The following is a 12573-nucleotide window of genomic DNA, read 5'->3' on the forward strand; positions in this document are numbered from 1 at the left end:
TTATCATTGTATAGTAGTATAGACTACTGTCTATCATGATCTTCATATTATACATATTATTAATCACAGTGAATACAAGAATTGCATTCATTGTTATCTTCTCTTCAAATTGTTGTTGTTCAATCTCTTCAAGCTTCTGTTTATAAATTTGAACAGAAGCTAATCTTTTCTCTGTTTCACTGAGATATTCTTATAGTTATTCTCTGAATCTTTCTCTAATGCAATGTGATTGATGCAGACAGGCACTGATTCATTCTTCAAATAAGAAGACACAAAGGTTGATTGACAGTTAAAAGCAATGTGTTCTAATCAGTTACAGTTGATACACACTCTACATTGATATCAATCAGTGACTTCTTCAGAAGTGATCTCAGAAACTTGAAAGCCTGTTCAGATGATGAAGACCCTTGCTTATATATAGACATTTAAGTCTACTCAATTCATAACATCTGCATCATTGTTATTCCTCAGTGCAGGTGTATGAGTTACTGAGGTGTAATGTCTTCTATCACTGTTCTGTATATTCTTGAGCTTGATAAGATGATCATTCATTGTCTGAAGCTGTGTGCAGAAGCCTTTATAAGTTGAGTCTTCATCTGTGCTTATAAGAGTCTGTAAGAGTTCAAAAGTCAATATCTTCTTAAGCATGTTAATCTTCATTCAATTCTTTCAAGACTGATCACCTGCTTCTAGAATCTTGGTGTTGAAGTCAGGAATGAATGTTATAAGAGAAGTGTTTCTCTGTTGAGTGCTCTGTAATCAATCTAATACTTTCTATTGCATGACAGTGTCTTGAAACAGAATATCAAGATGTTTCATGATATTATCAGGCATTCACAACACTGATTTGTATACTTTCATTCATGAATGAAACTTCTGTTTTATATGATTCTTCAATCATTCATTGATATATCAATCTTGATTGATTAATGAACTGATGAAATCTTCATCTACACTCAGTTTTATAAGCATTTCCATTCTTCATGATGAGTAGAGAGTGAGATCAGAAGTATTAAAATATGCAGAGGCATCTAAGCATTCTTTCAGCACTTTTGTATTCAATTCTGTAGATATTGAAATCATGTGAGTTTCTTATTATGATAATTGTTGAATCTCTTCATATTAATGTTGTTGAGTTGCATGCATATCAGCTATTTATTATTATTGTAGTTTCAACATTGCTCAGAGCCACTGTAGCACTGTGTCTATACTCATGTTCAAGAGTTTCATATTATTGTTAGACATGATTATATCAATTGTCAGATGTATGATATCTGTGAGATCTGAAGAAGTGTAATTGTATTTTTATATATCTGAGTGTCAGAACTCTCAGGTCTTTCACTGACATTCTCTTATAAGATCTTATTCTCTTTGTAAGATCTTGTTGCAGGGCCAGAGTGACTGACAAGCAAGCTTCTATCTGAGAACTATCTGAAGACTCAGTGTTCACTTAACTGTTTAACTGTTTCTCTATTTCTTACATGTTGTTACACATTCAGATATCTCTTGATGAATAATCATTTCTAATAAGAAGACAATGAATGTTTTTATAGTGTAAGAGACCTGCACCGAATAGATCAGTATAATATTATAGATCTTATATAACAAAGATAAAAATGTTAGAGAAGGAAAGAAAGAGAAAGTGTGAGAATCAGTGATTGAGGTGAATATTTATACGCATATGTGGTGATGTATGTGATGAGGCTTTGGAGTGGAAGAATATACACGTGTTCGTAGCGGCCGAGGATCGGCGATCAGGAATGGCCGAGAATCGGAGTGTACACTACGCGCGTTTGTAGCGGCTGCGAATCGGTGATCGGAAATGGAAGAATCTATGAAGTGTAATGAAATAGTCTATATGATTGATCAGGCGCAGCCCGTCACAATGATGTTGCTATACAACACTGTAGCTGTTTCTGTACATTGCTGAAAGCTGTTAATATTTTCTTTAAGTCTCTTTATATTTAATAAGTCAGTAATATATTTCAATGCACTCTCTCTTTCATTATCATCATTATCATTATCATTATCATCATTATCATTATTATTATTATTATTACTATTATTATCATTATTATTATTATCATCATCATTATTATTATCATCATTATTATTATTATTATTATATTATTTCTGATCATCTCTTCTGCCTTCACTTCTCTTTAATACTCACTGAAATCAATTATGTCATCTCTCTTCAAATATTCTGCGGTTCTGCAGATTATCAAGGTGTGTGAGTACTGTCACAGATTGAAGAGAGAGAAGAAGAAGATGTTTAAGTGAGAGAAGACAGATTGTAAGACATATTATAATGCCTTGAAGAGGCTTTATAAGAGAGTAGAATAATAACAATTTTAAGTAATACTTCTGATAGATTTAGACTGAACTAAGTATAGAAATAATGCAGATAGCACTGTCTGTGAGAGATTGAAGAAGAAGACAGTGAAAAGTCTTATATAGCAGTGATGAGATCAGAAGAAGTTCTGAGAATAATTTGAGATTAAGATAAAGAGAGAGAGAGAGAAGAAGAGTATTACTATAAATAAGCAGTAATAGAAGAAGATTAAGAGAGTGTTGAAGTGAGAGATAAAGAAGCTAAAACTGATAAGTTTTTTATTTATTGAGAGATAATGATTTTTAATAACACTTCTATTCTCTAATTGATTAGCAGAAGCTAATAGAGAAGAAGAGAATTAAGATCTTATTCAGATCTTGAATACACTTCATAATTCAAAATATTGAGAAGACAGTTCTACTCTCTGAGCATGTCAATCTACTTACTGCTGAAGTGAAACCCGAGACAGCAGATCAGAAAATGTGGGATTTTGAGATACAGATTGACCTGACTGAGAGAGAGCAGTGAGAACTCTTCTCTGAGAAGACAGTGAAGAGAGATTTTAAGATGATTATCATCTCAGATAAGAAGAAGAAGAAGAAGAAGAAGAATAAAAAGTGAATTATAAAAAATGATAAGAAGAATGAGAAAGAGAAGAAAGATGATAAGTAGAAAAAGTTTTTTTCTTTTTATATTAGTTAGTTGTAAGTTCATAATTATTAATAATTGAAATTAATTTTGAGTTTTTAAAAATTATTGTACAAGTTGTAATCAAGTCAGAAATAATATATATATATATATATATATTTAACTATCATGATTCATAAATCACTATAATGTATAAGTATCAACATTTTTTCAACATTGATATTCACAATATTAATATATTTTTAATGATATCATCTGATAATATAATTTAGTAATACTCTCTTTCACAATATTAATATATTTCAAGAAATATGACAGAGATTAATCAAGATTATTTATTTACTTTTATATATTGATAATATTCAATCTGAGTTAGTACTAAAATTATAACTAAGCTAAGAAATAAGATTATTTTCTTTTATATTAATTCTTCTTACACACATCAGTGATCAGTTATTGAAAATAAATTATTATCTTTCTTAAATTATTATCATGTCTTCTGAATTCACTTCTTTCACTTCTTTTACTTCTATTGAAGATTCATAAACTCTTCAAGAAATCACTGTGAATCACAAAGTCTATGTTATTTACAATTTAATACAGAATGCTCTCTTTTAATTATAATGAATAATCACTTCATTCTTCACATCTGATTTCAGGTCACAAAATTTATGAAAAACTCAATACAAACATTGAGATGAACTATGAAATAATTATTAATAGATTATATTACAGATTACTGAAGAGTCATCTCTCTGCTACAATCACTGTAACTTTATTCAGAAACATTCATCATGAACTGATTATAACTCTGAAGAAATTTTCTGACATCTGAAGTCATCAGAATGCAGATAATAAAAGAAAAATAATCAGAAAATTACTACTGAGCTGGTAAGTTACTCTATCAGATAACAATTTTTGATAATGCTAACTTTCTAATTTAAAGAAAATCATGTGAAAATGACTCTGTATCAGTACTCTGATTTCATAACTCTTATCTGATAACTTCTGTGAATAATTACTTCATATATATATATCTCTGAATCTTTCTCTTCAATTAATTGAAAACCCCGAATTCCAAACACTTCTTTATTATTATTATTATTATTATTATTCTTCAATTATAGATGTATGCAGTCAGAGACTATGACATCTACCTGAGAACTTTAGTTCTCAGGGTTTTTTCTATGTCTGTAAAGTTAACTATTATACATTCATCAATTTCAGATATGCAAAATCAGAAAATTCCAGCCCAGAATACAAAAACTGTTTACAAATTGCAGTGTTTTAACATCTTTTGATACTTTGAAATCATTTGACAATATCATGACAAAAGAAAAGAGAAAAAGAACACAGTCTCAAAGATAGACACATTAAATAAATAGATAGAAAGAAATTGAAAGAAAAAGATAAAGAAAAAGATAAAGTAAAGAGAGACTATAACAAAACAAATTATTAAAAGAGAGTGTATAGCTGTTTTAACAGACTATATCTGATTTATTTCCTCCTCTTCATACTCAGATAATTCTGAATTTAGCCATTTTCTTGTAGCTGCTTGAGTTTCTGATAGAAAGTCTATTAAGTATTTAATTCCTGTCTCAGTTGAGAATAAGAATCTCATATTTAATTGATTTAGATCATACTTCTCTTTCAATCTGGCTCTGAGACTATTGTATAATGCACAGTGCATTACAATATGCTCAGGATTCTCATTTGTATTGCAGAATGAGCATTCTATTGAGTCAAATCTATCATCAAATCTTTGTATATAAGATTTGAAATAGTCATGTCCTAGTTTCAGCTGTATTATAGATGAGAATATTTTCTTTTTACATTTAATTGAACAAGATTTCCACTTGGGTTTTGTTTCAAATCTTGAATAATGTATACTCTTCTTTTGTTTCTGCCAGCTTTCATTCCACTTGTCTAAACAAGATTCTTTTATTTTTCTCTTTATAAAAGACCAGGACACAATTTTTTGAATAGATCTGCTTAATTCTGCACCCTTTTTTGCAGCTGAATCAGCCAATTCATTATCATGAATATTCATGTGAGCAGGAACCCAGTGTAGATGAATTATCAGCTTTGATGTTCTTCTCTTTTGAATTTTCAAAACAGAGTTTAAGATCAGTTCAAGATTCATTTGACCATTATGAATCTGACTATTTCTAAGTCTTTTTAAAGCAGCTTGACTATCAGAGAATATCCATGCCTCTTTCAAACAATTTCCTCTTTTATGAGATTTTATTTCAATGAGTTTGAAAGCTTTCACTATTGCAAATAGTTCAGCATCAAAGACTTCACATTCAGAGCCTAGATTCCAGAAATCTGAGATAAAATTAATATTATCTTCAGTATAAGCAATGCCTGTGCCTAATCTATTCAAGTTCTCATTTTTTGAGCCATCTGAATAAACCAGAATAGAGTCTTTTATATTGATTGTAGAAATTCTCTTCAAATGCTGTTCATATTCTTTCTCTTTTGATAGTTCACTTATTTGTAAGTCTATAAGAGATTCAAGCTTTTCTCTTCAGGGAGATAACTTCTCATGATCAACTTTTTCAATATTTAAAGAAGAAAATTGATTTTTAATCAGAGAGCATAGTCTGTACAGTTGAGAAGGCATTTTCTTTGAAGAATTATTTTCATTCCAATCAAGAAATCTATTCCAATCCAGTTCATTTCCAGAGTTAATTGATGGAAATGAAGAAGAGACTCTTTCTCTGATTATATGATTTGAGCTCATCTTTACAACTCTCAGAGCATAGTTCATACAGGCCTTTTCAAATCTAATAGCAGGAGGAGGAATTGAAGCTTCAATTTCCATTGCTTTAATAGGAGATGATTTGAATGCTCCCAGAATTCTTCTCAAGGCTCTGTTTTGCAGACTTTGAAAGAGTTCAGTGAAATTCCCTTGATTATTCCACCAAACTTGAACTCCATAATTAGCTACTGATGTGATACAGGCTATATATAACTGTCTCATAGCCTGAAAGGATAGACCTCTCTCTGTATTTGATAGTCTGATTATGTTGTTCAATAGTCTTTCTGCCTTGACAGTTCTTTGTTGAATGTGATATTTAAAATTCAACTTGGAGTTTAACCATACTCCTAATCATTTGACATTTACACTGGGTTTAATCTCTCTATTTAAAAGAGTTAGAGATAGTTCTTTCTCATTGAGTCTAGGAAAGAAATGAATTAACTCAGTTTTATCCATATCAAATTGAATTTGATTGATATCTGCTCTAATACAGATTTTCTTTGCAGCTTCTTCAATTACTTTCAAATTCTCTTTGATAGTTTTTGAGCTGTAGACTAGACTAATATCATCCACATAACTCGGAGATCGCACTATTCTCATATTTCTATTTTTGAATAGATATGCAGTGTATATTGCAAATAAAATGGGTGAGATTGGAGATCCCTGTGGTACTTCTATTTTTATCTCAGTCTTGTCTTGTTTCATTCCATCAAAGAAGAGTTGTATAATTCTTTTAGACATAAAACAGTTAACCCATTTTATTAGAGAAAGTGGCAGTTTTAATATCTTCAATGTCTGAATTAACTTTGACTTTGAAACATGATCAAATGCTCTCTTTATATCAATAAAAACTGCAGTTGAGACCAGACCCTCATGCTTTGCTATTTGAATATCATGAACAACTGAGAGAACAGTGTCAATTGCAGAACACTGTTTTCTACCTCTCATTTGTTCACTGAATAAAAGAGAATCATCTATAGAGCTTATAAAAGATAGTTGAGTAGCTATTATCTTTTCTAAAACCTTTTCTAAACAGTTCAATAGAGATATTACTCTATATGACTTAGGAATTGAAGTTTTTCTATTAGGTTTTGCAAGAATCACTCCAGTGGCTTCTCTTCAGCATTCAGGATGATATCCATTTTTCAAGAGATTGAAAAAGAGCTCAAAATATTCATTCTTTAAGTAGGAATATGTATTTTGAATAATCAAGTGATTAATTGAATCAGGACCTGCAGCAGTTTTAACAGAACTTGAGAAGATAGCTGACTCTAATTCATCTTGTGTAAGATCAGGCCATTCCCAGTCATTTTCATCAATGTAGTTGAGAAGTGATATATTCTCTTTCTCTGAATCTGAATCTGAGTCTGATGAGTTCTGAAAGAGAATTCTCATGAAAGCTTGACATTTTTCCTCAAAAGAGTTTGCTGTATATGATTCATTCTGAAACTCATATTCTAAGGCTGGAAGTTTTGCTACACTTCTTGTTTTAGTATAGTTAAAAGCTTTAAAAATTTCCTTCCCTTGTGCTTCTTCAAGAAATTTATTCCAGCAGTCTGTTTTAGCTCTTTTGATATCTGAAAAATATTCATTTCTGACAGCTTTGAACTCTTCATCAGATATTACATCATTTTTTCAATCTCTTCTAGCAGTAGCTAATTCTTTCCTTTTAGATGAGATATTCTCATTCCATCAAGGTTTTGAATACTCAGAAGATTTTCTTTTTGGAATATTATCTCTAACACTTGTTAGAATAATAGATGTAATAAGCTTCACTCTATTCTTAAGCATTTCATTTGAGATATCTTGACCAGAATTCCAATATAGCTCATTCTGTCTTTCAGATTTTAGCAGTTTTATGCTTTCTTCAACTGCTTTTCAATCAGCTTTTTCAAAGTTATACTGATTAGAGAGAAGAGGATTTTCACTCATTTGTTTTTCACTCAGTTCAATATCAAATTGAATAATCTCATGACCTGATCCTGATGTCTCATTTGAATCAATAAACCAGTTTACAAGTCTTCTTTCCATTAGATTTTGTGACATGAAGGTTAGATCTATAATAGACTTCTGTTTCATGCCTTTTCTAAAGAATGTTTGTTGATCAGACTTATTAACCAAATCTATTGAATGCTCAAAGGTCCATTCAATCAGATTATCAGCTCTCACTGCTCTCTTGCATTCTGAATTCCACCAGGGATGATGTGCATTGAAATCTCCTGCAATTATAGAGTTTCTTGATGAAGTTATGTTCAGAAATCCTCTATCAATTGTCCAGATATTGTTATTTTCCTTCAATGACTTTTCATTATAGATATTTATGAGCTGTATAGTATCAAACTCATTTTCTTTATCTATAATATCACTCACCAGAATATCAGGGTCAGACATGATATCAAATCTTAGATTAAATTGATATCTTGATCTCTTTCTTCCATAGATCACTACTCTTGACTTTATCTCAGACTTTTGAGGTAAAAAGCAGTAGTAGCTTGAATGAGAAATAACATATTTTTGCTCAGCATCAAAATTCGGCTCCTGAAGCAGTATAAAATCAACTTTTTATTCAAATGCAATTTGAAGACAAGAATAAATACAATTTGAGTTTCTATCCACATTATTTTGAATAAATGTGATTTTTGAAGAGTTTTTAAACTTTTTTTGTTGTTTTTGTTGTATATTCATACTAAAAGAGAGTAGAGTAGAATCTAATCACTATCATCAGATAGTAGATTATAACTGTTCTGAAAAGTAGGAATCTCAACTGCTTGCATTATATCTAGTTTATCACCAGAGTCATTTCTCAATTCTCTAATCTTAACAGGAGTTTGAGGATTCAAGTTCTGTTTACATTTAGCTGGAGAGTTGGAGTTTGAAGACTTAGATAGTTGAGAGTTTCTTCTTTTTGAGCTTGCAGTTGTGAGTTTACTGGCTTGACTCTTCTCTTCAGTTCTAGATTGACTTTGAGCTTCATCTTTTCTCCAGTTCTTTTGAGTTCTAGGAGCAAACATACATTCTTTTGAGCTAGATGCATGTTTTTCTTTGCAGTTAGAGCACTTAAGCAGAGTGTGTTGACAAATTTCACCTCTTTTTGAGCATGTTTCACATTTATGCTCACTAGTTTTATGATCTCTGGCACAGAATGCACATTTTGAGTCTCTAAAACATGAGATTGCAAAGTGTCCATATCTTTGACAGTTTGAACACTGTGTTTGAGCTTTGAGGTTCATCCTTGAGTCTTTGTATTCATGAACTCTCATTTTCAAACCTGCTACTCTTACTTCAGAGATCTTTGACTGTTCAAGTGTTTTTGTATATACTAGAACAGAGGCATTTCTCCTGCTTTGTCTGAACTCAATTGAATTTAGCCATACAGGCTTCTTTCTCATTTGAATAGAGTTGTATTCTTTCAATTCATTTTTGAGAAGTAGCATTCCTTCTTCACAGTCAAAAATTTCAACTAGAATATCATGAAGAATGAATTTGCCCCACTTTTCATCTCTTTCAGATAGAATTGTTGTGTTTAACAAAGATTCTACTGCTGACTTCCAGAGATTCTTATTCTGAATAAGGAATTCAGCACTGAATTCAGGCATTGTAGTCAGAATGATGGAGTTTTCAAAGAATGATGGTTCAATTGAAGCTATAACTGGTTTTTGAACTTCAATATCAGTCATTAACTGAGAAAAGAACTGCTGGTTAATTTCATTTCTGATTCTGAAAATGAGATTTGAGTTTAGCTTGTTTCTTTGCAGAATGTCCTGGTTTGAGACTTTGAGAATAAGTCTTCTATTTCTGGAGATTTGGAAGTTTTTCTCTTTTTGCATTTTCTTTTCCACTTTTCTATGAATAGAGGCATGAGCAGTATTCTTCTCAGTTTTCTCAGAATTTTGAGCAGGTTTTGAGACAGTAGGTTTAGAGACAGCAGGTTTAGAGACAGCAGATTCAGCTGCTTGAGTATATGTTTTCTTCTGATTCAAAGAAGGAGAAGAAGAAGAAGTAGAAAAGAAAGAAGAGCAAACTGAAGAGTCAGTGATTGTATTAGAAATTTTCAAAGTTTTTTGAACTGTGTTTGAAATTCTAAGTTTGAACTTGATCACTTCCTGTAGTTGTCTAGCCTGAGCATGAAGAATTAACAGAACTTCTTCATTCATCTCACTCAGACACTGCTTTCCAAGAATTTTACTTGCTTTTTCAAGTTCCTGTATTTCAAGAACTTGTTGTTTCTCTATCTCTTCTTTCTTTCTTCTCTTCAGAATTTCAATCTCAGGAATAGCATTTGAGAAAGCATCTTTTTCCACATCAACTGAGTGTACTTTTGAACTCATTGTTCTTACTCAATGAGAAGTTGGTCAGACTAATTCAATTGAGATATTTATTAAACTCTTTTGAATTGAAAAGTTGGTCAGACTGTTTCAATTAAGAGGTTTCTAAGTCTGTTTTCAATTGAAAAGTTGGTCAGACTATTTCAAAAGAAGGATCGCAGACTTTTGTGTATAAAACACCTGATTTTTTTCACACTAGTTCAGTAACTAGGTTAGATTTTTGAAGAGAATCTAATAAACTAAAATTGATTTTTAAGATAAATCAATAAAATCTTTACAATCTCTTTCTTGGGATACAGTGAGGAAAAGTATGATATCAATTGATAGTAAATCAGATGATATGACAGTTTTTGAGAGAAAAACTGATAAAAAATAAATCAATTTTTTGAAGAGAAATTGATTAAAACTATTCAATTTTATTCTAAATTATCCAATTCTCCTCGCACAACAGGTGTGCAACTCAAATCAGTTAATAAAGAGTGTAAAAAAGAATTAAGTATTAATGAAAGCTCTTCAGCCACTGAAAAAGTAATTCTTACTTAAAAGAATATGAAATTATGACAGAAAACAACTCTGTTTTTAATTCTTTGTAAGAATATTGTGTAAAACCCAGAGAAAAACACCTTACTTTTTTAAGAGAAGTAAAAAACTATTTCTAAAATCTTTTTTTTGCATTAACTGCTGCAGAAGAATGAGATAGAAACTGCTAAGATATGCACTACTGTATACCCTCTATCAAGACTTTCTCTCTTCAGAGTCTTGATATTATAGAGAATATAAGTCTGTTTCTATATGATAATATAAATATTGCCAGCGGGATGTAGAGGAACTGGTTATTTATATCTCAAAATAGAAGACTTTGTCAATGATTATATCAATATAGAGTTAATTCTCAAATTCAATAGAAACCTAGTGTTGCTGTTCTCAATCTCTTGCAGAATCTATTGAATATTGAGGTATTAAAACTAGATTTAATATATCTCACTGTGCAGGGATCAAAGGCTCAGTCAGACCTTGGGGTATACTGATTTTATAGTTGTCATGTCTGCTGATTATGTATTGAGTACAGTTGCTGAGGTATCTTTTTGTACTTTTCTGTCGGGGATGGGCCAGATTGAGAGGGGTGGTACGAGGGCGAGACTTGGCGTTGATGTTCAGATACACTGAAGACAGACCGCGGAGGTTGCACTTCAGAAGTGGCTGTTGGTTATGTGCTTGATATTATCGCCGAGGTATCTTTTTGTATTTTTCTGCCGGGGATGGGCCAGATTAGGAAGGGCGGTACAACGGTGGGACTTGGCGTTGGTGTTATGGAACATCAAAGATGGACAGGGTTTTCGCGGAGGTCGCTCCTCAGATATCTCCACAACTACAGATCGGGGATCTTCCAAAATCGAGAAGATTGGTGCATATGGCTAGGTCTCTTCACCTTACAATTTGTATGGCACTTTGGCCCGGGGTTGTGGTGTGGTAGGGGAGAACGGGGGATACTCCCACACAGGAGTTTTGAACAACGTCTGGTTCACGTTTGGCTGGATAACTCCACCACCACACAGGGTATGCGGTCGGCGATGGGGTCAGAATGCTCGTATGATCGAGGGCTTTTCGATGGATCTATCGGCGGGTTCTTATTCGAAAAATCGAGCGAGTTCGTGGTGGAGCGGTATCTGAAAACACTTCTTTAAATACTTAATTCAAATCTTCATATTTCACATCAATTCTGTCTTCAGTTCAACCTTGAGACACACTACAAAGTCAATATACAATATCTAGAATCAGAGTTGAAGAATCATTGAAGAGTGTCTCTCACAGTGAATGCATGAACTAGTACAAACAATCTTGCATTTATAAGAGTTATATGTTATTACATTGATAAGAACTGAACTTATTAAGAGACATTAATTGAATTTGAATCATTGATCAGTAGTCATACTGAGAATTATATAACAGAGATATTAATAACTGTGATTAAAAATAACTATTGAAATATTAGTCTCAGTCTTCTTACAATTACAACTGATAATGCTGTGAATAACTACACTATAATGAAGAGCTTGAAGCAAAAATTGACTTTGCATTTCTGAAATAATAAACAAGGTCATATCTTCTGCATTGCTCATGTGGTTCAACTTGTGATACAAACACTGATAAAGAATCTTAACATTAAGATAAAGAATAATAAGATGACTGATTCTTGAGATGAGAATAAGATAAAAGTGATTACTCAAGTAACTTTTACATTTACTTTACAAAAGATAATGTTTTTTGAGAACACTTTTTAATATTGCTTTTTGATAATACTTTTTGATAATACTACTGTTAATTTTGAATAGATTGACTAATAATTTAAATATCATAGATTTGAAACATTATTAATGCAATTTGTACCTCTTCTAAACAATAATAACAATTCTATGATATTCAATAAATAAACAAATCAGTCACATCACTGAATATGATACAGAATGTTAGAATACAGTGAAGTTCAATATATAAGATAA

At 31.5% G+C, this 12573-nt stretch overlaps 3 protein-coding genes across 3 annotated transcripts; 1 reads left to right on the plus strand and 2 right to left on the minus strand.

Annotated features, from left to right (window-relative positions):
• Positions 1-435: 435 nt before the first annotated feature.
• Positions 436-648, minus strand: BDCG_16869 (uncharacterized protein; the record flags this gene model as incomplete). The annotated part of the gene is made up of 1 exon (XM_045426054.1): positions 436-648. The coding sequence occupies one exon, from the start codon at positions 646-648 to the stop codon at positions 436-438; it is 213 nt and encodes a 70-aa protein (XP_045280761.1).
• A 7807-nt stretch (positions 649-8455) lies between these two features.
• On the minus strand, positions 8456-10075 carry BDCG_16870 (uncharacterized protein; the record flags this gene model as incomplete). Its single annotated transcript, XM_045426055.1, has 5 exons — positions 8456-8734; positions 8761-8906; positions 9016-9043; positions 9122-9718; positions 9848-10075. 5 exons carry the CDS (start codon positions 10073-10075, stop codon positions 8456-8458), a joined length of 1278 nt encoding a protein of 425 aa, XP_045280762.1.
• A 1256-nt stretch (positions 10076-11331) lies between these two features.
• Positions 11332-11757, plus strand: BDCG_16871 (uncharacterized protein; the record flags this gene model as incomplete). Its single annotated transcript, XM_045426056.1, has 1 exon — positions 11332-11757. The coding sequence occupies one exon, from the start codon at positions 11332-11334 to the stop codon at positions 11755-11757; it is 426 nt and encodes a 141-aa protein (XP_045280763.1).
• Between the last annotated feature and the right edge of the window lie 816 nt (positions 11758-12573).

This window comes from Blastomyces dermatitidis, assembly GCF_000003525.1.
Source record: "Blastomyces dermatitidis ER-3 genomic scaffold supercont1.4, whole genome shotgun sequence".
In the NCBI taxonomy this organism is placed as follows: domain Eukaryota; kingdom Fungi; phylum Ascomycota; class Eurotiomycetes; order Onygenales; family Ajellomycetaceae; genus Blastomyces; species Blastomyces dermatitidis.